The sequence below is a fragment of the Lutra lutra genome, chromosome 5, assembly GCF_902655055.1.
Source record: "Lutra lutra chromosome 5, mLutLut1.2, whole genome shotgun sequence".
In the NCBI taxonomy this organism is placed as follows: Eukaryota; Metazoa; Chordata; class Mammalia; order Carnivora; family Mustelidae; genus Lutra; species Lutra lutra.
The window spans coordinates 73906539-73933063 of record NC_062282.1 but is presented as its reverse complement, the minus strand read 5'-3'; the positions used below and the strand labels follow the sequence as shown (position 1 = coordinate 73933063).

General features: G+C 43.4%; 1 protein-coding gene and 1 long non-coding RNA gene across 3 annotated transcripts in view; one reads left to right on the top strand and one right to left on the bottom strand.

The window, feature by feature from the left end:
* SAR1B (secretion associated Ras related GTPase 1B) overlaps window positions 1-9501 on the top strand; it is a 32126-nt gene extending 22625 nt beyond the window's left edge. For both annotated transcript variants that reach the window (XM_047731676.1, XM_047731677.1), the window contains exons 4-7: window positions 297-362; window positions 2282-2385; window positions 3546-3677; window positions 4996-9501. In XM_047731676.1, coding sequence (XP_047587632.1) covers window positions 297-362; window positions 2282-2385; window positions 3546-3677; window positions 4996-5112 — 419 coding nt within the window. In that variant the 3' untranslated portion in view covers window positions 5113-9501. The remainder of the gene's footprint in view (window positions 1-296; window positions 363-2281; window positions 2386-3545; window positions 3678-4995) is intronic.
* On the bottom strand, window positions 1836-18260 carry LOC125101052 (uncharacterized). The gene is made up of 3 exons (XR_007127746.1): window positions 18103-18260; window positions 15735-15822; window positions 1836-2726 (listed from the first exon to the last, which is right to left on the bottom strand). It is a non-coding gene; the product is annotated as an uncharacterized LOC125101052 (long non-coding RNA).
* Between the last annotated feature and the right edge of the window lie 8265 nt (window positions 18261-26525).

Here is a 26525-nt window from a genome sequence, read left to right as displayed (position 1 = left end):
ACTTGAATTCACAGCAAATAATTATCTGAATAGTTAATATTTTCAGCAGGAGAGAGAAGGAAAAAAAGTGTTGGATTTGTGGAGGTTAGTGAATACTAGAATATTATCACGACTTGTGTTATGTTGTCAGTATAAATTGAAGTATATCTAATTTTAACAAATTCTTGTATTAGTGCCTAAATGTTTGATTTGAACTTATTTCCAGTTAATCAAACATTAAGTAGCAATATATACCATGAATGGATATCTGATTTTCTTGTTGTAAGAATATATGATTTTCTTGTCATATTATTCAGCTTCAGAAGAACTAACCATTGCTGGCATGACCTTTACAACTTTTGATTTGGGTGGACATGTGCAAGGTAAGATTCTGTTACTCTTATAGTTGCTCTGTTTTAGTTTAATAAAAATGTGGCCATTAGTTTCCAGTTCATGAAATGTTGTTCTGTTCAAGGAAGGCAGAGTACACTTAAAATTTAAGAATTGTTACCACAAGATAAGCTTTTTTTTTTTAATCTTTTTTTTTTTTAAGATTTTTATTTATTTATTTATTTGACAGACAGAGATCACAAGTAGGCAGAGAGGCAGGCAGAGAGAGAGGAGGAAGCAGGTTCCCCGCTGAGCAGAGAGCCTGACGTGGGGCTCGATCCCAGAACCCTGAGACCATGACCTGAGCTGAAGGCAGAGGCTTAACCCACTGAGCCACCCAGGCGTCCCACCAAGAGATAAGCTTTAAACCAAAGTGATTTTCATGATACTCTTGGTCAGTTTAAGTCTTAATTGCTTTTGGTATAAAGCATGTAACCTAAATTTAGCCTCTGTCCTCTGCTCTAATCCACATTTCACCGATTGTCATAATCATGTTATGATGTTACTGCTCTGTATTAAAAATTTTCAATGGCTGACCTACAAAATGGAAGCCAAACTCATTGACCTGGCATTTGAGATCTCTATAATCTGATCCCAGTTTATTTTTTGAGTCTTTGTTTTCCCCTGTTCCCTTTTCTATTCTCTGTTCTCCAACCAAACAAAACCCTCTTGGTATTCTTCCTCTCTGTGCTTTTGCACATGCCATCCCCATCTGCACACAAGTAACCCACCTTCAGGGCCCAGTGTACGTGTGGCTACCTCCCATTCTCACCTGGGAATGCTCTCAATTATATTTCCATGGTGCTTAGTGCATTTGTGTAAATGTCTACAAGTTTGGAAAAGACTGTGTTACCTCCTCTACTAAACTTTCAGGAACTCAAGTGTATTTCGTATGTCCCCCAAAAGACATGACAGTACCCAGCACATGGTAATTCATAAATAGTGAATATTATAAAGTTGGTGGGCATTCTAAAGCTCCTGTGACAAATAGTTGAAAAGATTTTGGTGGTTGTGGCTAGTGAATGCACATTTGAGACATTATAATTATTTGAAATATATATGAAATACTCCAGAATACAATGGTTAGAGAGAATTGGAACCTAATGGAGTCTGAGACTTAATTTCTGTGTTGCTTTTAAGATATAAAACTGAAGTCAGTAAAAAGTTGCTTACCCCTAAGGCACTCCTAAAACTTCTCTAAAAATAATGTCATAGAAAAATTACCCTAGGGCGCCTGGGTGGCTCAGTGGATTGGGCCTCTGCCTTCGGCTCAGGTCATGATCTCAGGGTCCTGGGATCGAGGCCCGCATCGGGCTCTCTGCTCAGCGGGGAGCCTGCTTTCTCCTCTCTCTCTCTATGCCTGCCTCTCTGCATACTTGTGATCTCTCTCTCTGTTTCAAATAAATAAATAAAATCTTAAAAAAAAAAAAAAAAGAAAGAAAAATTACCCTAAAGGTTTTGTTGACTTCAGTTAATTTCTGTTGTAACAGTTTATTATTTTAACTTAACAAATCTGTACCCACTAATTTCCTCCTTTCACTGACTCCAAATTTATCAGTAGCAAAATAACTGCTAAACTTGAAATGTCAGAAAATGAATATTGCATTAAAATAGTGGCAGTCATCCAGTGAACTTAATGTGCATCATTGTCCATTAGTAGCAAATAATAATTCCACTTCTAACTTGGGAGAACTGGAGCAGAGTAAAATATTTGACTTGCTCACATCAAGGAAAGCCTTCCTTGGTCCTCTGGAAAAATTTGGCAACCCTGGGTTAAAGATGAATTTGAATATATAGTGAAGTGGTAGCAGCTAAGGGATAATTAAACTTGGTTTCTTGTTGGACTCTTCCATCAAACCATCTGCTAGGTTTGACCGGCAAATAAAATCTAACTCCTGATTGTTTTTGTTAGCTCGAAGAGTGTGGAAAAACTACCTTCCTGCTATCAATGGCATTGTATTTCTGGTGGATTGTGCAGACCATGAAAGGCTGTTAGAATCAAAAGAAGAACTTGATGTAAGTTAACTAAAACTAAACGTAGCTGAATCACTCTGGTAAGCTTGAAGAAATAGGTTGGAGATCTAAGTATCGGAGTGCAGATTTTCTGTAGTCTCTGATACAACTCCTGGCAATTTATGGAGCTCAGTGGTTAACTCTGCTTAGAACACAGAAACAGTAGCTTGGAGTAATTGTAGCTATTGAGGAGATAATAGCACAGACTTTCTTCCTGAAGACCTAAGCTCACTCTGTGCCGCGTACCTTTGTAGTATATTTCATGTCTGTGGCATACCTGGAGTGCCTTGGTCTTGAGTCCCTGGTCATCCTAGATGCCATTTTCTTCAGGAGTTGGCCGGAACCTGGAAATGGTATAACATGCTATCTTAGTCACCACTTCTACGAGTGAGTGGAGGCATGTGTAGGCACTACTTTTCCCCCTCTCCCAGGTCAGATGCTTCATAAAGTGGCTCAGGATCAGCCAGGAAGGCCAGGGCTTGATCTGGGACCACAGAGGAAGCAGTGATTTGACCTGACTGTGCCTCTGCCCAGAGCAGGCAAATAATTGTTCATGTGGCAAAGTCCAGGTAGGTTCTGTGGTCATGGAACAGGGTCAGGGATTTCCTGACCTACTTTGTGCCAGGCACGTGTATATTATATCATTTAATTCCCAGATCAACTCCATAAGGTAGGTGCTACTATTCCAAATTCGCTTTGAGCTTCATTGAGGCTTATTTGTCCAAGATCTCACAGTTCATAAGCAGTAGAACTAGAATTGAAACCAGGTCTGCTCAGCTTCAAGGTGTTTGTTTTAGAGTCCCTTAGTGATTCACAGAGCAAGCAGCAGAGTTGAGCATTTACACAAGGAGCTTACAGTTTCTTTGAGCTCACTTTTTTGTGTGTTTAAGTTTTTTTTGTTTTTTGTTTTTAACTCCTCTTTCCACCCAGCTTGGAGCTAAAACTCACAAGGCTCAGATTAGGAATTGCAGGTTCTACTGACTGAGACAGCCAAGCACCCCAGATCTTACTTTCAAATGTACAAAAAGTTTGTCAATGAAATTTGGCAGAACTGACATGCTATGGTAGAGAATGAGTCCTTGATACTCATTGGTATCTTGTCATAAGGCGCTCTTCAGATAATTTCATATCAACATCTTATCTTTCATTTTGTTTTGTTTCAGTCACTAATGACAGATGAAACCATTGCTAATGTGCCTATACTGATTCTTGGGAATAAGATTGACAGACCTGAAGCCATCAGTGAAGAGAGGTTACGAGAGATGTTTGGTTTATATGGTCAGACAACAGGAAAGGTAAATAAAACAGGTTTTTTTTTGACTAGTGTGAATATTTCATTTGACGGTGTAAAGGTCTTTCAGTTCAATGTCTTACTTATTTTTATCTTCTGAAATAGTTTAATTCCAATATTAGCACTAACAGTAATCATGGTGATTAGTCCAACTGGCAGTCTGCCTTTTTTTTTTTTTTGAGGTATAACTGATATATAATGTTAGTTTCAAGTATACAACAAAATGTCTTTTTAAATTACTGTTGTCCAACTACATATGCCCATTATTATTATTTTTTTCATAAAAACTCATTTGTACATTTGGGTCTTTAAATGTCTTTATGTGTTTTCTTTCTACCACTGAATGAAACCTTTTCTTGGGGATAACAAGAATGTCAAAAATCATGCTTGTGGGAAACCAAATGAAAACTTTCAAAGTTTTATTTGTCATAGATTTTCAGAATTAGCCCCCAAATAATATACTTAAATGTTTAAGCATTCCAATAGTGTATTGACCCTGAGTTCATCAGAGATAAAAATAAAATGTAAATTTGAACATAGGAGTGTTGGGGGATTTTTTGAACATAATACTTTTTTTTTTTTTTTAAAGATTTTATTTATAGGAGAGAAGGAGAGTGAGCATGAGGGGGTGGGGGAGGGAGAGGGAGAAGCAGACTCCCTGCTGAACAGGGAGCCCCGTGCTGGGCTGAATCCCAGAACCTGAGATCATGACCTGAGCAGAAGGCAGACCCTTAACCAACTGAGCCACCTAGGCGCCCCTGAACATAATACTTTATAATAAGCTTCAAAATGCGTTATTTTTGTAGTCAATTTTTACAGTCAATTTGTATGAGGGAGAGACCTTGGTATAGAAAAATCTCAGAATATACAAACAAAATGTCCTTGGTTTATATGTATTTCTTTCAGAGTAGAGAAATATTGCACTGTTTTGAAGGAGACTCTGGTGTTAGGGTAGACTTTAGTCTGTTTTCGGTGTCTTCTTTTCAGTAAGTCAACTCCCCATTTTTAGTAAATGCCTTGTTTAGTCATAAACCTACTCAGAAAGGTTTGTCTTTAATATTAGTGAAGCCGGCTTGGGTAACTTAAATTTTTCCAAGTCAAAGACTGTTTTCATTTTTATGTGCCTCACAAACTCCCCTCTTTCCCACTGAGTGAGAGGAGGAGGTTTCTTGTGTCTAAGGCACTTGTCTGCCCAACACCCGAGGCTTAAGCACAGTCACCCTTTGTTCTGAGATGTAGAAGCTGCAATTCAGCTGTAAAGTGGAGCTTTTATTTCATAAAGAGGTCATCCATCATAATATAATGTCTGTCTTCCCTTCTAGGGCAGTGTATCTCTAAAAGAACTGAATGCCCGACCCTTAGAAGTTTTCATGTGCAGCGTGCTCAAAAGACAAGGTTACGGAGAAGGTTTCCGTTGGATGGCACAGTACATTGATTAACAACCACTTGCATCGGTTCCAGGTCTCACCATTCAGGCCTACTCAGAGATTTGATCCATTCAACATGCATAACTTGAATTCAATAGACTTTTGTTGGTTAGAAAACAGATTTTTTTAGATTATTAATATTATATCAACTTAATTTGAGTGCAAATTGAAAACTGATTCAAGTTTGAGTATCACAATGTTAGCTTTCTAATTCCATAAAAATAGTTTATACAGTTTATAATCTGACATTATCCCCAGTGCCATTTATAAAGAACAACTTTCCAGCAGTACATTTGAAGCACTTTTTAACAACGTGAAGCTACGAATACAAACCATGTTTAAAAGCTCATCATGTTAAATTTTTATGTACTATTTTGGAACTAATTTTTAAATTTTAGATTATATGTCCACCTATCTTAAGTGTACAGTTAATAATTAGGTTATTGATGACTGCATGATGCCTTACAGTTTTCAATAATATTTTTTCTTATGCAAACGTCATGCAATAAAACACATCCTGATGTTTGGCATCTTTGTTGGGCAGGTGTTTCATTTTAATGTGTCTTATCTAGCTAGTATGTTCTGACATTTTGAGTATTTAATAACATACGTATGAGGGGGTTGTGGGGCAAGGAGACCACTTCAGAATTTTTAGGATAATGTGTAAATCTCTAGAAGCTTTTGCATTTACCAGAAGATACACTGTGTTTGGTTCCACCTTACACCACATTTCTCTCTGCATCGCGTGTATTTGTCACAGTAATGCTACCATGATTAATGCTAATGGGATCCACCTCCTAGTTTCTGTGGGATCGGTCTTTTGAAGAAAAGCACATCTTCTGGTACAACACAGGGTTAATTTGGGGTTTGACAGGGCTATAGCTCCATTCCAGTTGTCTGATTCTGAAGTATTCCAACTTACCGGTGCCCAGTTTGGTCATTTGTGCCTTTTCACCAAAAATAGTGACGGGCACCAGTGTCCCCACATTTAGAGGTACTCCCCACTCCCTTTTACATAATGATGCAGGTAGCACAGGTAGCACAGCACCTTGTGCGTAGTTTCATTGTGGAGGCCTGTGTGAGGAGAAAGGAACTGCCGTCTGAACTGCGTGGGGATTCTGATCCTGTCCTATAGCTCTTTTGCATTGTTTGGCATATTTTATTTCTCAGTAGAAATAAATGAATGCTTGTGTTCGATTTTCTTTTTTCTTAATTGCTGTCAGCTCTTACTTTATATTTATAGCACAAAGTCTTTTTTGTTTTTACAAGTAATGCCTGCTGTGTGATAGCATCTGCAAGCCTCACTGATAGATTAATGTTTTAGGTAGCTTTTAGAGCACTTTAATTTTCTAAGAAATTGAGTAATTCTTTTTTCCATGAGCTTCTGAGATTCCCATAATTACTAAAATAAGCTGAAAGTAAGTGCCAAATACGTATTTTTAAAGACTCAAACTTAAGAGAGTTAGTTCTCTCTTGGTTATAAACCAGGATTTTATAGTATATTTAACTAGTTCCATTGAGAATAGATTGCTCCATTCCATCAAGAATAATTTTAATATCAGAATTAGTGTTTTCTTTAGCTCTTTTCCAAATCAGTTACTCTAGTTCTATCATTAATAATGGAACATCTGAGACAGATTAAGGATTAAGGGATATGACTGGAAGGAATCACCAGTTAGCTAAATCAACAAGGTCATTTCAACATGACCTCTGGTTTTAGTAATATGGCTCTTCTGTTTCTTTCAAATGAAAATAAGAGCTTCTTCTCTGCTTAGAATCATCACTAGCATCATGGGAAAAGGAGGAGATGACATATCAACCTGTTGGTTTATTTTGCCACGTGTAATTCAAGTACTCACTTTGAGGGGCACCTGACTGGCTCATTTTATGGAGCATGTGACTTGACCTTGGGGATGTGAGTTCAAGCCCCACACTGGATGTAAAGATTACTTAAACGAATGAAAAATAAATCAAGTACTTCTAATATCCTGACTAAACAGAACTAGGCCTTATTAAAAGTAACTGTCTCTTGTTGGTATCTATCTTGAGCACCTAGAAGGACATTGCATTTTCTTCAAGTATTTCCTTATATTGTGATTTTGTGAAATCAATTACTTGTGTCATAAATTGGTATAAAGGGAAAAAAACCCTCCTAATTTCTCTGAAGTGGAGAAATGCTTTCTGGTACAAAATATATCATTCCAGAATTCTCATTCTAGTTCTGACACTGGGATCATAGAATTAAAGTCAGTTGTGGACCACAACTAAACTGTGGCTATTTTCCCAATGATGAGAAATTCTTATGGCCTGAATGTTCAGAAATGAAGCTGCACATAGCAGCAAGTGGCTTTCATCCCAGCTCTGGGGAGATGGGCCCTAGTCATTGGGCTTACCATCTCGCTCTTCCAGCTCCTCTGAACACATCCATTGAGTCACTGCTCCCCTTCAAGAGAAGCATATTAAGAGAAGTGCAAGAAAAAGTGAAAGCACATGGGGAAAACATGTACTCTCTACGTGCTTGTGCAAGTATGTGCGCCTGTTCAGTATTTTGGGGGTAAACTGTAGCATTGGGGACATAGATTAATTTTGTACCTTTTACCATAAGTTGTGAAAATGTATACAAGATTGGATTCCATATAAAACAGGCACTGCTCAAAAGATACATTAAAATCTTTAGTCTACAGCTCTAAAAAACAAGATCTCAGCCTACATTTCTCATTTTAATGAAACCCTCAACCCCATACCTCTTTCAAGGATTGCTGTTAATTGTATTTTCGGGTAACTTTTTAAACTGATTCCAGTTTGTCTTTAGCTCAGTGAATTTTTTTTTTTTTAAGATTTTATTTATTTATTTGACAGATAGAGATCACAAGTAGGCAGAGAGGCAGGCAGAGAGAGAGAGGAGGAAGCAGGCTCCCTGCTGAGCAGAGAGCCCCACGTGGGGCTCGATCCCAGGACCCTGGGACCATGACCCAAGCCGAAGGCAGAGGCTTTAACCCACTGAGCCACCCAGGCGCCCCTAGCTCAGTGAATTTTTAGAATGGAGAGAGCATAGCATTTTTTAAAATTGGGGCAAGACATTTTCTGAAATATATGAAAAAAAAATCTTCACCATTGGCTTAGTTGACCCAGTATCTTTGAATGCCAAAGATGTATGAATCCAGATACTGCCTGCATAGATGTCAGTTTTAGTTTTGTATGCTTATATGTAACACACATTTACTGTGGTTTACAATGTTGTTTCTTTTCCTGAGTTTTGAACCAGCTCACACTTCTTCCTAGTACTTTCCAGCACATAAACTTGCAAAAGGTAATAGCTGTGATAATACTGCTTCTTGCCTTCTGCAAAATGATTTGATCAGTCACATTCAAAACACCTCATTTTCACAAGTTCCATCATTAAAAACAGTGATGTAATTCTAGCTGACATGATTTGAGAGTTGCAGGAGAAGGGTTTACATGTTGTGAAACTGTATTGGTTGTGACTCAGTATGGCATTTCAGTCTTGATAGTTATGTGATTCAAGTTTGCAAGGATTTATTGCCAAATTTTCACCAGACTACAATGAGAATAACTAATATGAAGGGAATGCTCTCAAAATATCTTGTGTTCCTTTTACTTAGAATATATTGTTTGGATCAATTTAAACCTATGTAAAAGTTGGTGAAGGTTCCAAAAATTTCCAAGAAAGCATGAAAAAAATAGAGTTGAGCAAATAAAAATTCCTTAATGCAAAATTAATGGTGCATTAAAGGTTTTCTATGAACCATTACTATTTTTTGCTATAAATCTAAGCGTTCAGAAAACAGTATATCTTCAATGAAGGTCTAAATTCTCAAAGCTATACGGTATGCTTCTGATGGCTTCCATCGCTGGTCTTTTGAAATGCAAATTAGTGCTTTTTTAACCCCCCCTCCCCCAAAAAAGGAAGGAAAGAACAGGTATTGGATTATGGGACTGTGTCTCTGTGCAAAGTGATTGGGATTTTGTTAAAACCATGTATCTACTCTTGGTCCCTAGAACCATCCCTCCCTCACACTCCCATACCACACCTGGATAAAAAGTATGAAGGGGGGCACCCCGGTGGCTCAGTGGGTTAAGCGACTGCCTTCGGCTCAGGTTATGATCTTGGAATCCCAGGATGGAGTCCCACATTGGGCTCCCTGCTCAGGAGGGAGTCTGCTTCTCCTGCTGACCTATCTCCTCTCATGCTCTCTCTCTCATTCTAATAAATAAGAAAAATATTTTTTAAAGTATGAAGGGAATCTACAGAGTCACTGAAGAGTCATATTGAAGATGTAGCTCTGAACCAACAAATTTTTGTTCTCATAATTTAGAACATTAAGTAATTAATGCATTTAATACCACTGATTGAATGTTCAGGGCTTTGACTACATTTTTTTTAAGTTTTTTTTTTTTTTTAAAGATTTTATTTATTTATTTGTCAAAGAGAGAGGAGCGAGAGTGAGCACAGGCAGACAGAGTGGCAGGCAGAGGCAGAGGGAGAAGCAGGCTCCCTGCCAAGCAAGGAGCCCAATGTGGGACTCGATCCCAGGATACCGGGATCATGACCGGAGCTGAAGGCAGCTGCTTAACCAACTGAGCCACCCAGGCGTCCCTGACTACAGTTTTTAAAAGAATAAAAAATAATCACACTAAGCAAATTTATCCAAAGTAAAACTTATGGAGCACCTGGGTGGCTCAGTCAAGTGTCTGCCTTCTGCTCAGGTCATGATCCCAGGGTCCTGGGATAGAGACCCGTATTGGGCTCCCTGCTCAGTGGGAAGCCTGCTTCTCCCTCTCCCACTCCCCCCTGCCTGTGTTCCCTTTCTTGCTGTGTCTCTGTCAAATAAATAAAATCTTTAAAAAATTAAAAAGTAAACTTTGTTGAAGGAGCATCCTTGCCCCAAATAGATTTTAGGGCAGAAATGGAAAAGCCTTTTGAGTGATTTCACGCCAAGTTATTTTTGGAAAAGCTTCACTGAAGTGGATGAATTCTTCTTTAAGGGAAGGAGAATTTGAATTAATTTCAATTTTAAATATTTTGGGGGAAAGGGGGTGATAGTTCTACAGCTTTTGACATACAAGTGGTCTTTGGAATTGTTTTCATTATCAAGTATAGAGATTCACATCAGAATGGCCAACTTCACATGGGTTTCTTTGTTCCCTGGTGCCACTCCTAACCTGAACTCATCATCATACAGTTGCCATACTGAGGTGAGAGCACTCAGGGTGAATGTAGTCACATTACTTTGAAAGTGATCAAAGTGTTTTCTGTAATGAGGACTTCAGTATTTGACTGAATATAGAGTATGTTGAATGGTAGGTCAGTCTAAGTTCTTTTTATCATTAACCTTGTTTGCACTTTTGTATACCACTGCTTGCACTAGCATCTCAGTGTGGATTTTAACAATGTTTCACAGTGTATACAGATTGTTAAGCATAATTTATATAAAGATGTTTCTGTTTACCTTTATGTATTTTATAAAGAACAGCTACGACTGATGGTTAAATGTTCTTGAATTGAATTGTGTTTGTATGTTATTTTGATTTTGTTCAATTATCATTCACCCCCTATGAATTTGAGTGTCAGGAATAGAAAAATAAAATGCTAACATGGTCTTTAAAAAACTCTAGTGTCAAGTTCTGTTTTTATCATCCAACTTTAATTTTCATTTTGCTCACTGGAAATTTCTTGGACTTTGAAATTATGAATAGAACTTTCCCTTTGTACAAAGATTCTTAAGAAACTTTGCTTAAGTACCAAGGCCTAACTTGCCTGAAAACAGCTTAAGGGCAAACTGAAGTTGAACTGACACAATGTTCACTTTGCTGAAATATAAAAAAATAAAGCAACCAGTGGTTTTATCTACATCAAAGTTCTCTAGCGTTAGTATGCTTCAGAATTTCCTGGGAAGGGGCGCCTGGGTGGCTCAGAGGGTTAAGCCTCTGCCTTCGGCTCAGGTCACGATCTCAGGGTCCTAGGATCGAGCCCTACATCGGGCTCTCTGCTCAGCAGGGAGCCTGCTTCTCCCTCTCTCTGCCTACTTGTGATTTCTGTCAAGTAAATAAATAAAATCTTAAAAAAAAAAAAAAAAAAGAATCTCCTGGGAAGATTTTATTTTATCTGTTTATTTTTTAATGTAAACTCTTTGCCCAATGTGGGGATCTAACTCACAACTCCTGAGATTAAGAGTCCCGTACTCTACTGACTGAGCCAGCCAGGCACCTTGGGAAGATCTTTTTAAAAAGCACAAAAGAAAAAAATCCAACCAAAGGTTGTGATTTAGTAGATCTGGAGTGGGGGTGGAGGGCAGGAATCTGAATCATTCACAAGCTTCTCAGGTTTTTCTGATACCAGAGTACATGAATTTTTCATTTAGCAGGAACAGAGATGTAACAATAGTAAATACTAATAACACTAAACGATTACTGGTTCATCAGTGAAGAAGAACATTAATCATTTTGGTAAGGATTATTGAGTTACTTTTAAGACTTAAACACTTCCTACCTTTAACCTTTCCCACAACAGTGTACAGAAGGACAACAACCTTTGGGCTAGCTTTTTTAACATAAGCAATCACGATTCTATTACAGTTGTGTCCATCAAATAGATCTACCTCTGGACTCAAATTATTTGTTGAGTTGAAACTAACAGGAAGATAGAGTGCAATGAAAGGACAAATAATGTGAAATAATGTCCAGTTTATTTAGCTCATTTTCTTGAATTTAGCTATATCTTTTTTTTTTTTTTTAAGATTTTATTTATTTGAGGGGCACCTGGGTGGCTCAGTGGGTTAACCCTCTGCCTTCAGCTCAGGTCATGATCTCAGGGTCCTGGGATCGAGCCCCGCATCGGGCTCTCTGCTCAGCGGTGAGCCTGCTTCTCCCTCTCTCTGCCTGCCTCTCTGCCTACTTGTGATCTCTCTCTCTCTCTCTGTCAGGTGAATGAATAAAATCTTTAAAAAAAAAAAAAGATTTTATTTATTTGAGAGGGAGAGAAAGCATGAGACAGAAGAGGTCAGAGGGAGAAGCAGACTTCTGCCAAGCTGGGAGCCCGATGTGGGACTCAATCCCAGGACTCCAGGACCATGACCAGGGTGGAAGGCAGTCGCTTAACCAAATGAGCCACCCAGGCTCTATCTTTTTCAAAGGTACAAGTAATGCAACGGTCAGAGACTTCTGCAGAATGTGAAAGACACCTTGCTCGGAATAGGGAACTTTCTAAAAAACAACATAAATGTAAATGAAGCCCTTTGGGTGGTGGCCACTCTCCTATTGAAAGGTAAGACATTGGGGCACCTGGGTGGCTCAGTGGGTTAAATAAAGTCTCTGCCTTCAGCTCAGGTCATGATCCCAGGGTGCTGGGATTGAGCCCCGCATCGGGCTCTCTGCTTGGCAGGGAGCCTGCTTCCTTCTCTCTCTCTGCCTGCCTCTCTGCCTACTTGTGATCTCTGTCTGTCAAATAAATAAATAAAATCTTAAAAAAAAAAAAAACCAGAAAGGTAAGACACTGCTTAAAAACTTGTTAACTATAAAGTCCTAAAACAAAACGAAGGTCCTAAAAAAAGGCATTGTATCTGTGGCATCCCTTATACAGGGTTCAGCTAGGGATGCAGTTCACTGACAAAAGTCAGGACCTCTATTTACAAAGCCTCTTAACCTTGATTTATTTAAAAATTAGACATTAAAGGGGTGCCTGGGTGGCTTAGAAGAGCATGCAACTCTAGATCTTGGGGGTCGTGAGTTCAAGCCTCATGTTGGGTAGACGTTACTTAGATAAACTTAAAAAAATAAATAAAAGTTAGGGGTGCCTCGGTGGCCCAGTCAGGTAAACATCTTACTTCCGCTCAAGTCATGATGTCAGGATCCTGGGATGGAGCCCCGAGTTAGACTCCACACTCAGCATTGAGTCAGCTTCTGCCTTTCACTCTCCCTCTGCCCACACACCCAGCCTCCCAGCCCACCATGTGCTTTCTCACAAATAAATAAAAATCTTTAAATAAATGAATAAAGGGGCGCCTGGGTGGCTCAGTGGGTTAAGCCTCTGCCTTCGGGTCAGGTCATGATCTCAGGGTCCTGGGATCGAGCCCTACATCCGGCTCTCTGCTCAGCGGGGAGCCTGCTTCCTCCTCTCTCTCTCTCTCTCTGCCTCTCTGCCTACTTGTGACCTCTCTGTCGAATAAATAAATAAAAATTTAAAATAAATAAATAAATAAATAAAAATTTAAAAATAAAATTCGACATCAAGGCTCAATAATTTTCTGGCTATTACGTAGTATATAAAGTAAGCTTTGCTTTGGAACGTGGGTTTTGATTTGGGACGTTATAACAAGTAATTTAAGATGTTTACTAAAGTCACTAACTTCAGGGACGCCTGGGTGGCTCAGTTGGTTAAGCAGCTGCCTTCGGCTCAAGCCATGATCCCAGCGTTCCGGGATTGAGTCCCACATCGGGCTCCTTGCTCATCAGGGAGCCTGCTTCTCCCTCTGCCTCTGCCTGCCATTCTGTCTGCCTGTGCTTGCTCTCTCTCCCTCTCTCTGACAAATAAATAAATAAAATCTTTAAAAAAATAAAAATAAAAAAATAAAGTCACTAACTTCAGTGATGGCAATATGCCACTACAAACAAGTTCTTTATGTTGCAAAAATTAACTCAAGACCTTTCTTCCTTGATTGTATTGAAAGGGCTTGGGTTAATAGGTAACACATTACTGCAGTCAAAAGGTTTTCTACCTAACAGGTTTCAAGGCTGTTTAAAAGTAAAGAAGGAGAAGAAATAATTGGAGGAGAGGTACAGGTGGACAGGGGTCAAAATGGAGATTTTTGTTCACTGCTTTTTTTTTTTTAAGATTTTATTTATTTATTTGACAGACAGAGATCACAAGTAGGCAGAGAGAGAGGAAGGGAAGCAGGCTTCCTGCTGAGAAGAGAGCCCGACGCAGGGCTCCATCCCAGGACCCTGGGATCATGACCCGAGCCAGAGGATTTAACCCACTGAGCCACCCAGGCATCCCATAAAAGTGACTTTAAATGAAAAGAGAATACACCTGAACGGTTAGGGCCTAAGGGGCCAGAAACTTTGGATACCTTTTCTTCTTTTCTGTAGTTGTCTCTTTTTCTCTAACTTAAGCAACTAGAGATGAAGAATGGGGTGTCTGGAGTCAGACCTTACCTGAGCTCAAATCCCAGCTCTCTCTTATCAGCTTTGGTGCCCCTGTTCACTGCTTTCTTGAGCAAAAAGTAACTAAATGTGGGGCACCTGGGTGGCTCAGTTGGTTAAGCAACTGCCTACAGCTCAGGTCATGATTCTGGGGTCTCTGAATCGAATTCCACATCCTGCTCCCCCTGCTCAGAGGGGAGCTTGCTTCTCCCTCTCTTTCTGCCTGCTACACCCCCTGCTTGTGGTCTCTCTGTCAAATAAATAAAATCTTAAAAAATAAAAGGGCGGGGCCCCTGGGTGGCTCAGTGGGTTAAAGCCTATGCCTTCGGCTCAGGTCATGATCCCAGCATCCTGGGATCCAGCCCCGAATCAGGCTCTCTACTTGGCAGGAAGCCTGCTTCCTCCTCTCTCTCTGCCTCCCTCTCTGCCTACTTGTGATCTCTGTCAAATAAATAAATAAAATCTTAAAAAAAAAGAAAAAAAAGCAACTGAAGGTGAAATTCAGTATTGGAATTGTAGTCCCATTTGATCTAGGATTAGCAAAATTTCACAAACTAGAGAGATTAGAAATATTACCAAGTTACAGCACCACTTTTATGGTTCTCCTACCACTTGGGTTTGGGTTCAAGTCTGTCTAGACCTGTATCTGGACTGGGAAGCCCATACCAGGCTGAATGCAGTCTGGAGGAAATCAAGATGACTTTTGTCTATTCTAGGGTCATCACTTAAAAAAAAAAAAAAAGTTGGGGTGCCTAGGTGGCTCAGTTGGTGAAGAAACCGACTCTTGTTTTTGGCTCAGGTCATGATCTCAGGGTCATGAACTGGAGCCCAACACAGGGCCTGGCAATCCACAGGGTGTGTGCTTCAGGATTCTCTCTCCCTCCCTCCACTCTTCCCCCTGCTTGCACACGCACATGTCCTTTCTCTAAAGTAGATAAATATAAATAAATGAATAAATAAAATTTAAAGAATTATTTATTTATTTATTAAAGATTTTATTTATTTATTTGACAGACAGAGATCACAAGTAGGCAGAGAGGCAGGCAGAGAGAGAGGAAGGGAAGCAGGCTCCCCGCCAAGCAGAGAGCCCGATGTGGGGCTCGATCCCAGGACCCTGGGATCACGACCTGAGCCGAAGGCAGAGGCTTTAACCCACTGAGCCACCCAGGCGCCCCTAAAGAATTTTTTAAAGTGAAGTATAGTTGACATACCTAATATAATGATGTATTATATTAGTTTCAGGTATACAGCATACTGATAGGACAATTCTATACTTAATGCTCACCACAGTAAGTGTCGTCACTATCTGCCACCATACAATGTTATTACAGTATTATTAACTATCTTCCCTATGCTATACTTTTCATCTCTGTGACTTATTTATTTTATAACTGGAAGTTTGTACCTCCTAATTCACTTTATGTCCTGCACCTGGCCCACAACAAGAGCCCTCTTGCACACCTTTCTCTCACCTGGAATGCCCCAATTGCCTCATCCAAATTCTTCACCTTCAAGGTCCAAATCAAGTTCTGCCACCTCTGAGACACATCTGTGACACCTCTGTAAAAACAAATTACTAGACTCAGAAGGCAATGCCTCTAGCCAACTGTTTTGCTGTAAAAATGCTCTAGACTAAGTAAATTAGTATAATTTCCAGGAAAACAGAAAACATTTAACTTTAGCAGCAGCATCATTTTGTTACGACAGTTTAGCACAGGAAGGGGTTTGGCCATCACAATGGAGTAACAGGACCATTTAAACTACACTAGTGCCTTACTTATGAATATAACTACATGACTGGGGCGCTTGGGTAGCCCAGCTGGTGAAGCCTCTGACTCTTGGTTTTGACTCTGGTCATGATCTCACCGTCATGGGATGCTGAGCATGGATCAGGCTCTGCCCTCAGCACGGAGCTCGCTTCTCTCTCCCTTGCCTTCTCCCTCTGCCTCTGTCCCATGCCCCCGCTCTCTCTTGCACAATAAATAAAATATGTGACTAAAATAAATAAAATATTGGGATGCCTGGGTGGCTCCCTCAGTTAAGCGTCTGCCTCCAGCTCAGCACGAGATCCTTGGGTCCTGGGATTGACTCCCCCCCTGAGCAAGGAGTACGATTCTCCCTCTGCCCGCCCCTCCCCCTGCTTCTGCCCTCTCTCTGACAAGTAAAATCTTTAAAAAAATAATAAAATCCCTTAAAAAATAAAAAAATAAAATAACAGCATGATGAACCACATTTAGCTTTGGGAGTGGGTCCTATTCTTCAAATTGATTAAGTATAGTTGATGCACAATGTTACATTAGTTTCAAGTGTACAACACACTGGTTCAACAACTATATACCCAAAATTATAGCTACCATCTGCTTTCTTTAGTCTCTTAGAAAAAAATTTTTTTAAAAGATTTTATTTAGGGGCGCCTGGGTGGCTCAGTGGGTTAAGGCCGCTGCCTTCGGCTCAGGTCATGATCCCGGGGTCCTAGGATCGAGCCCCGCGTCGGGCTCTCTGCTCAGCGGGGAGCCTGCTTCCCTTCCTCTCTCTCTCTGCCTGCCTCTCTGCCTACTTGTGATCTCTGTCAAATAAATAAATAAAATCTTTAAAAAAAAAAAAGATTTTCTCTAAAAAAAAAAGATTTTATTTATTTGTCAGAGAGAGAGAGAGAGAGAGAGAGTGAGCACAGGCAGACAGAGTGGCAGAGGGAGAAGCAGGTTCCCTGCAGAGCAAGGAGCCGGATGCGGGACTCGATCCCAGGACGCTGGGATCATGACCTGAGCTGAAGGCAGCCGCTCAACCAACTGAGCCAGGCAGGCGTCCCTCTTAGAAAATTTTTTAAAAAATTTTATTTATTTATTTGAGAGAGAGATCACAAGAAGGTGGGAAAGTGGGGCGGAACAGGAGCAGAGAGCCCGTTGTGGGGCTTGATCCCAGGACCTGAGATCATAATCTGAGCCGAAGGCAGAGGCTTAACCCATTGAGCCACCCAGGCGCCCCTTTCTTCGGTCGTATAGCAGCAGAAAAAGTGGTCAAACACTGGTTCTCTCTGAATTTGTGAGGAATAAATAAAGGCCTAAATTTTATTTGTGGAATCTGGCTTTTAACTCCTTTAGCCCTTTTTTCAGCGGTAACAAATGACCTAAGCATTGTAAACCTAGGTGGAGATTAGAATCCCTACCTCCAAGGAATTGTTGAAAGGATAAAATAAGAAAATACACTGCAAAAATGTACTAACCACTCAACAAATGGTAGTCATATATATATGTATATATACATAAAACAATGTACATTTATGTACAAAATATGTACATAAATGTACGTATGTGCACTTATGTACAAAAAACACTGCAAAAATATACTAAGCACTCAACAAATGGTAGTCATATATATATGTGTGTATATATAAAACGATGTACATTTATGTACAAAATATAGCCCCTGGTTTGTGTCCAAATAGGCAGAAGTACTGGGGGCAGGCTAAGTCTTAACATGGGCTCCCTGACTTGTCAGAACGTCCTGAACCTCTTAAAATTTGAGGCAGAACTTCATCCTCAGTCGTGTTGGTATAGTCTACTGCAAAAACGATTCAGTCTGCATCAGTCTCAAGTAAGTTCGTGAAGCAAAATAAGGCGGGGAACCAGTAGGGCAGTGAAGGTTTTGATTCAAGGACAAGGAATTGGGGGTGACCTAAGGAAACGCCTCGGGTCACCTGAGGGGAAGTAAAAATCAGCAGTGCGGGTCTCGCCCTGCTGCCCTTCTTCCTGGAGGTCTCACTAGGTGACAGGCCCACCCTTGCGTCTCTTTTCTCTGCCCCTTGACTCCGGCGAGGGCTCCACATCTCCCTCCACTTACCCCCAGAACCTCGCGCTGAGGTAGGAAACGCTTGGAGCCTCAGCGGTCAGCACGAAGCAACATTTGCCCACGCGGCCGCGACGACGCTTCAAATTGGGCGCGGGGGCGGGGCAAGGTGCGGGGTGGGGCGGCAAGGTAGAGCTCCAGCCTATGAGAGAGCGGCGTTCGGGTGACGGGGGCGGGGCGACGGGGAGCGCGCCGTACCCGGGGACATCACTTTAGAGAACGTCAGCTAGTGGGACTGGGTCTGAAGTGGAGTTGAAGAGTTCTAGCGCTGGAGAAGCTAAGTAGGTGGGAGCTCGTGTGTAACTAAGGGCTCCATTGCCCAGGAACACAGCTCTGACAGCTCCTGAAGGAAACACTTAAATGCTGCCTTCTTTCCTGACTGCCTGACCGCTGATGGCAAGGGCTCGAAGCCATTTAGAGAACAACCTGAGTTTTTCTCCACCCCAGCTTCTATATAGGGCCAGGCTGAGAATCATCAGTCCTCTGGTAGTTGAGTAGCAGTGGGGTCCCTCTTGGACTCTCTGGGGCTTCATTCTGCCTTCCTCCTCAGAGAAGCAGTGCTCCGACTGTTCTATGAGATGATTGGACAAAAGCCTTTGCCTACCACCCGATGTGTCAGTGCTGGGCTGGGCAAAATAGGGAGGAACCCCACTAGGGTTCTCGCTTTTTTTCCCCCTCTCTCACACACAAAGCTTTACATATGGGGAACTATTATTTATCACCAGGCACTTGGCAAGTATTGTGCTGCCGTTAGATTTAGTTCTGGGTGCGTGGCCTCACTTTCGGTCTGCTTTTCCTTTAGTCTGTAGGCATTTCCTGAACACCTGCTGGCAACTGGCATCACATACTTAAAAATGGGTAAAGATCTGGGGTGCCTGGGTGGCTCCGTGGGTTAAAGCCTCTGCCTTGGGCTCAGGTCATGATCCCAGGGTCCTGGGATCGAGCCCCACATCGGGCTCTCTGCTCTGCAGGGAGCCTGCTTCCTCCTCTCTCTCTCTCTCTCTCTGCCTGCCTCTCTGCCTACTTGTGATCTCTGTCAAATAAATAAATAAAATCTTAAATAAAAAAAAAAGGGTAAAGATCTGCCCAGGAAACCATGGGAGGCAAAAGGAAAAGGTACCCAAACATTAACAAGGAGGCTTTTAGAAAGCATGCACCAAAAGGAGTACAAATTGGTTAGGTGGAGAGGTGAGAGAGGATGTGCTAATTAGGTAACCCATAAAAGACAAAGTCATCACAATAAAAGCCATGTTGTAATTTGGGGACTGATAGAGCTCAGTGCCTTTAGAGGACTATGGGGAGAATGTTCTAGGAAAAAGGCAAGAGTGGAGGGAAAGACTGAAGAGCATGAAGCCTGACCTGAGGAGGAAGCAGGAGAAGAGCCCCAGGTTTTTCCCATCCTGTTTCTTACCTGTAATGATATGTACATTTTTTAAAAAAGATTATTTATTTAACAGAGAGAGAGCGCAAGAGAGGGAACACAAGCAGGGGAAGTAGGAGAGGGAGAAGCTCAGGACCCTGGGACCATGACCTGAGCTGAAGGCAGATGCTTAATGACTGAGACACCCAGGCACCCCTATGTACATTATTTCTGACACTGGTTCCGAAATCAGCATTGTATGAGGTATGACCATGTTTAGCAATCCACAGTAGGAGCTAGTGATCCACCAGGATATTCTGCTCTTGGGACCATCAGATCAGGATCCGGACATGCTATTTGAAGTTGGGACCCTCTGGATAGACCTGTCCTTCCTAAAATGCCACATTGACTGTTGAGCATGTACACCGGAATGTGTGGTGCTGACAGTGGGGAAGATGCTGATTTGAGGTAAAACTAAAAGACAAGCATGAAGCTGTTGAAACAGCGGGGATTGTCAACCTATAAAACGCCTGGCCAAGCCCTGGGGTCAATAACAGGTGGGTGCTCTCTGAGGATACTGCCGGGAGAGTGGGGAACTGAGACAGCATCAGTTCCATCTGACCCCTCTCTCTGCAAGCCTGTGACGTGGGACTGGCTTTACCTGAAAAGTGTGGGGATCTGCTGGTTCCACCATCAAACGATGCAAGTGTAATTGTAGGAGTAAGGGGAGGGGCATACCTATCTGCATTCTAATCCCCTAAGAAAGTACCCAACTTGAAGAGTCAGATGGTCTTAACTCATCAAATAGCCTAAGGGCTGTCCAATGAACACTGGACTGTCCATGATCTCTGGCTCTAGGGCTCAGGAGGACCTGTGAATAGAAACAAGCTTCAAGGAGACAATTATAGTTGAATTTAAAGAAGATTTTTTTTTTTTTTAGCACAGATGACTTAGCACTGGATTGTCTTTAAAATGACAGTCTCTCTGTCATTAAAATTCAGAGGCTCTTCTCAAGAAGTTGGTTTGTAAAACTGAATAAGGGACATGTGGGAGGGCTAGTAACCAGGCTCACAGAAATCCCAGATGTGGAGAAGTGTTACAGACAAGATATTACCCAGATAGAAGGGACCATAACAGACCCACCTTGTTTGTCCTAAATGTTACAGATGACGTATTTACCGAGTTCCCTGGTCAGTTTTCTATAAGGCAGCGGGTAAAAGCCCTTAATGGCAACCATTCCCGACCCCTCTCACTCTACAGAGGTTTTTTCCCTTTCCTTTCTGTTCTTGCCTTCACTTAATAAATTTTCACCTCACTTCACCTTTTTGTCCGTGAGATTCATTCTTCAACTCTGTGAGACAAGAACCCTGCAACAAGATGAGCTTTCGCTTTCCCCTACCCCCCAAATTCGAGTCCTCTCACCCAGATGCAGCTCCAAAGATGAGGGACAAGCAGGAACCAGGATTAATGGTGCAAACTGGTGCCAGTCCCATACCCTTTCTTGACTAGAAGGAAGTGCTCCTATTTTGGGGGGTGGAGGTGGGGTTTCTCTGAGATTTGATCATCCCTTCTGATTTCTGGTGCCTCTTCAGGGCACATTGCTCTTCCTTTGACATTAACCCATTATCAAGTCTTAACAGTGGATAAGGCAGCGATTAGGCCCACCTGACCTCCTTCCCAAGCTTCCTTCTGGAAACTAATGGGCATGAATGTTATGGCTAGCATGTGGGAAGCCAGGCTATGAAACTAAGCACCTGTGACCAGAAGCAGGCCCCCAAATGGGAATTTGGAACTTCAACAGGTGAAGGTTTATTTTGCTGAGTCACTTTCTGTCTTGGCTTCTCTTGTAAACCCCCACTGCTCTTGTGAGTTTCATGTTGCTCACAACATTCAGTTCTTAGCAATGGAACATTCCACCCCTTCTTTGCAAAGAGGGATGGGAGGTGGGGGATAGGAGGGATGTTCTATTCAGCTACATTCTAGCTCGGGTTACAAGGTTTCAAGTGTACAGGACTGCCACCAGAGAGCTCAGCTGGTAGGCTGGGGGTTTCTCAGGCCCAGGCAGCTGACTGTTACAGGTATCACAATGAGCTGCTCCCTGACACCCCTCAGAGGTGTACAACCAGCCCCTATTTCAGCCCCTACCCAGGGAGCAGACAGGCCCTCATCCCAGACCACAGTTGTCCTGGATGGGGGTAGGGAGGCCCTTGAGAACTTGTAAACAACCAGGCTCTGCCAGCTCAGTTTCCAGGAAATGAGTTAGTAAACAAATCCCTCTGGCCTCCTCACCTCTGGTTAGTCCACCAGCCCAGAGCTGTTCTCTGCCCAAACCTCCTCTTCCCCTCCTCTTCCACCTTGGCGGAGTCCTCATTTTGCCTACCTCTTGTCTGTGTCCCCTTAATACCTCCCAGCTGCCCTGCATGGGGGCTCAGCAGGAACTGTCATTCTCATTTAACAAATGAAGGAATTGAGGCCCAGAAGGACCAAAATACCAGCCCTTAATTCTCCATTACCCCCAAATCCCCCAGATTCCATTTCTGCCGCAAGAAGCCTTGAGTTTAAGCTTTGAGTTGGGGGACCTACAGGAGTCGGGTGCCCCAGGGAAGGCAGAGGCCCCAATATCAACTTTTTTTTTTTTTAGAATGGTTTCTTTTTGCTTAACATTTTGTTTGTTGTTGCAGTAAAGCAACAACCTTATTGAATGTACCTTATTGAATGTAGCAGGGATTTCACCCCTGACCCATAGTATTTTTTTTTTTAAACTGGAGTGAAAAAACACATAGTATAAAATACACATAGCAACTTCTTTTATGTATGTATGTATCTATGTATTAGGGAGTGTGAGGAAAGGGACGGAGGAGGAGAAGCAGGCTCCGGAGCAGGGAGCCTAACAACGTGGGGCTGGATCCCAGGACCCTGGGATCATGACCTCAGCCAAAGGCAGCTGCTCAACTGAATGAGCCATCCAGGCACTCCCACATCACTTCTAAGTGTAAAGTACAGTGCTGTTAACCATATGCACACTGCTGAGCACCAGATCCCCAGAATGCCCTATCCTGCCTCTACACCAGCAACTGAACTCAAGGGGTTTGCTGCTTGGGGTGCATCAAATTGAACACCACCCAAGGAAGTGTTGGAAGCAAAGAGTGTTTATTACTTGTAAGTAAGGAGACAGGGAGATAGCTCTCGAAACACTGCCTCCTCTTAGGGTTAATACAGGGGAGTTTATTCAGTACGCTTCCTTAAGTGTTACTTAAGCACTTCGGATCAATTGCGCATGCTCAGTTCAGCATGTCAAGGCGCTGTGCAAACACGGTGTTGTTAAAAAATGGCTGAAACCCCCCCCCCCCCCCCCCCCCCCCCGGCCTCCTGCCCAGGAGATCTTAGAATTATAATGAGCTAAAGGTAACTTCAGGGCAACTTAGGGGGCTTCTCTTGAAGGCCTCAGCAACAGTCCAGCTCCAACTGGCTCATGCCGCTGGTTATCCAGTGGAACACCTGGCCCTAATCTCCTTGGTGGGAGCTGCTTGTTCTCCAAAACAGACACATTCTTTCCCTGCTGTCGTCCCTTTCCCCTCCTCCTTTCTGTTGAGAGCTTGAAGCCCTCTGATCCAAGTTAACTCCTCTTTCCATCCTAGCTCATGCACCTGCTGAACAGCTCCCACTTCCTCTGCCCCTAGCCCCTGGCACCCTACTTCCTTTTTCTACCAGTCCAACTACTTAGATACCTCATATAAGACCGATGGTGTAGGATGTGTCTTTTTTGTGATTGCTTACTTCACTTACTTAGCAACATGTGTTCAGTGTTCATATGTCAGAATTTGCTTTCAATTCAAGACCAGGTAACACTCCATTGCATGGATCTGACACCATTTCCTTATCCATTCATCCACTGATGGACATGTGGGTTGCTTCCACCTCTTGGCTATTAGTACTGTAGCCAACAGAAGCGTTTTAGACACTCACCTGCATCAGTAATAAATGGCCAGTGGGCCTCAAACAGCTCTAGGGAGAAGGGTTCCTTCCAGGATGGAGTTCCATTTAGCCTTAGGTTGGGATGTGAGATGAAATGGGGGCAGGCCCATCTTGGGTTCTGTGTGTCCTGGCTACTGGCTGCAGCCCCCTTTCCATTGCTCTTGAACTTCAGGGGTGAGCATTTTGGAGTTGTGGAGACAGTCTGGGACCTGCTCCAGTCTTATACACCATGGAAAATCACTCGCCAGTGCCGCCCCTCTGCCCGGGCCATGATATAGTGGAGAACATGAGGCTCCTGCTATGATTGCCAGGGAAAATCCAGGATGTAATATTTGGTACATAGTTGTACTAAAGAATTATTCAGTATTTATTGAAATTCTAATTTCACTGTGGCTCCAGTACTGTTATTTGCTATATCTGGCAACCTTACCTCCAAACCCACTGAGGATTTCCCTCACAAGCCAGTACCAGGACCTTTGCCTCCCGACCCAGCTTCCCCAAGAATAGATGATGTGGATGCTTCTGAACTCCAGGCTTGGATTGGAGCACAGGGTGTCAAGCCCAATCCTGGTTCACTAAGCTTGCCCCTAAGTCACCTGCTTGACTGAGCCCCCATCCTTGCCTCGCTCTCTTTGACTCTAGGCAGTGAGTCTGCCTGAAGCCCAGAAAGCTGCCCTAAAATCCATATTTCAGGATTTCTTCTTTTATCAGGCAACCCCCAAATGGTGATCATGAAACCCCATGTCCTGCCTGTGCTTCTCATCAGGGGAATGAAGAGTGGGTGGCTGAGGCAGACGCATAGGGGTGCAGTGAGAGGGACCAAAGCCATCTCTGGGACTGTGGAGCCCTCCCTCTCCAACCCATTGATTGCCTCCCTTGCTTTAGGAGTTATGAGATAGCAGGGCCTGGAAATCCTCAGTCCACCCACCCTACCCAGTGTGGGAACCCCATAGGCTAAACCAATGCCTTAGCTTCTCGGGAGCCCTCTGGTCCCTTATCCGAAGGCTGATAAAGAAGATCCTTCTCCGTGCTGGCTCATGAAGGGCCATGGATGGGGGCATGGGTGTCTGGGGGAGGAGGTCTGGACTCCTGAGACTAGGGACTGCATGGTTGCGCCTGTTCCTGGGGTCCTTGAGACTCGTTGCTGGAGGCATCTGTGCTTGGGCCCGACAGGCAGCAGATGGCGCCCCATACCCTACCCTTGCAGAAATTTGGTGAGAACAAGGGAGGTTCTCACAGGATGGTCTTAGTGAGTAATGGACACTGCTCTGGGATCACATGATTAAGGTGTGTCTCCCACACTGGCCTGGTCTCTTCCTACAGGCATATGGTCATCCTAACGTCCTCAGGGCCCAGTAGCAGGTGTTCAGCGAGTATGGAATCGGTGCAGGCAAGATAGAAGGGTGGATGAATGCCACACCCCTCCTGGGAGATACTGGGAGAGAACTGGCCCTCCACAAGGGAGCTGGGAACAGCTCAGTCCACACTCGTCCTGTCCTGTTCTCGGGGACAGAGACAGCAGAGGCAGCCGCAGGGGCAAAGGCCTAGGAGCCCCAGCCAGCTGTGAGACCCTTGCCGTGAAGCAGTCATGTGGACTTGAGTGGGTGCAGAAAGGGACCCCAGAGGGATTTGGCTGGGAACTAGGGCCAGGTCTACTCCTCTGCCTTCCCCTGTGGAAGGGGGCCAAGGATTCCCAATGGCTGCCTGTCTGTCCCTCACTCCCCACAAGCCTGGGTCAATCCAAAGCAATCCAGGAGGCAGCCGATGGCCTCTAGGCCTATAATGCCCCAAAAAGAATAGGTACTAGCCACATGGCCATTGAGCTCGAAAGGTGGCTTGTCTACCAAACTGAGGTGTGCTGTAAATGCAGAAAACACACTGGCCTGCAGAAGAATGTAAAATATCTCATTAGCAATTGTTTTATATAATCTACATGTTTAAGTGCTTATATTTGGATGATAGGTTAAATAAAATTATTATAATTCCATCTTACGTGTTTGTTTTCACTTTTAAAAATGTGCGGCTACCGGAATTACATGTGTGCTTGCACTTGATGTCTACCAAACACTGCTGCTTTAGACCCACAGGTGTCTTGGCCTCTCTGGCCCGTGTAGCAGCTGGGTCAGCTTTGAGGTGTGGGTCTGGCAGTCTGGCAGCAGGGCCCCTGCGTCACTCTTCTGGACCAAGGTGGCCAAGTGGGCGTGGCATGGTGCCAGTGGAGGGAGAACCGAGAGGATGGGGTGCTGGGGTGCGAGCCCAGGGCAGCTGGCCCCTGTGACAGATGGGCTGGCTAATCAGAAGCCCCAGGTTCACTTCCCATGCCTTCTGTGCGGTGGCCACAGTCCTTGGATCTGGAGGTAGCCTTGGGGGCTACTGTCTATTGCACCAGTGACACAATGGGGCAATTCTTGCTGGCAGGAAACGGAGTCGGTGGCTGCAGAAGCTAGGTTCCTTGAGTCTCAATTCTACCCCTTCCTGCCCACCTAGGGCTCTCAGAGGAGGTTCAAGATCCCTTCCTACTCTGCATAGTTTGATGCATCTTTGCACATGCCCGAGCCTGTTGGCCCTTCCTTCTACCCCGCTGCCCTTGACCGAGCAACCATTTATTCTTCAGGTCTCCACTGGAAATTCTAGGATGGCAGGCTCCTGGTGATGTTTGGTATCCAACCCAGCATGCCGGCAGAATGACAAGATTCATTGGTGAAGGAGTGATTGGTATCCCTTCTTCAGAGAAACCTGTCCTGAACTCCTCCCATCCCCCAATCGGCCCAGGCCTCTGTAACTCCCTGTCCACTCATCATCTGTGTCCCTGCTGGACAGTGAGCTGCCGTGGAGCAGGGATTGTGGCTACGCTCCTAACACCTTCTAGAGCCCGGCACCGAGCAGGTGCTCAGGCAATCAGGAATGAGAACAAACCTGGGCCCACACCTTCCCTGATGGAGGGACAGGTGCCCGAGGTGCTCTGCAAACCTTCCCAGTGTTGGTTTGCCCACAGCGTCGGTGGCCCACAGCAGGGTGGGACAAGTGCGGGAATCCTGCCAGTGATGTGGAATTCTGCCTCCCATCACAGCTGTGGCTCTGG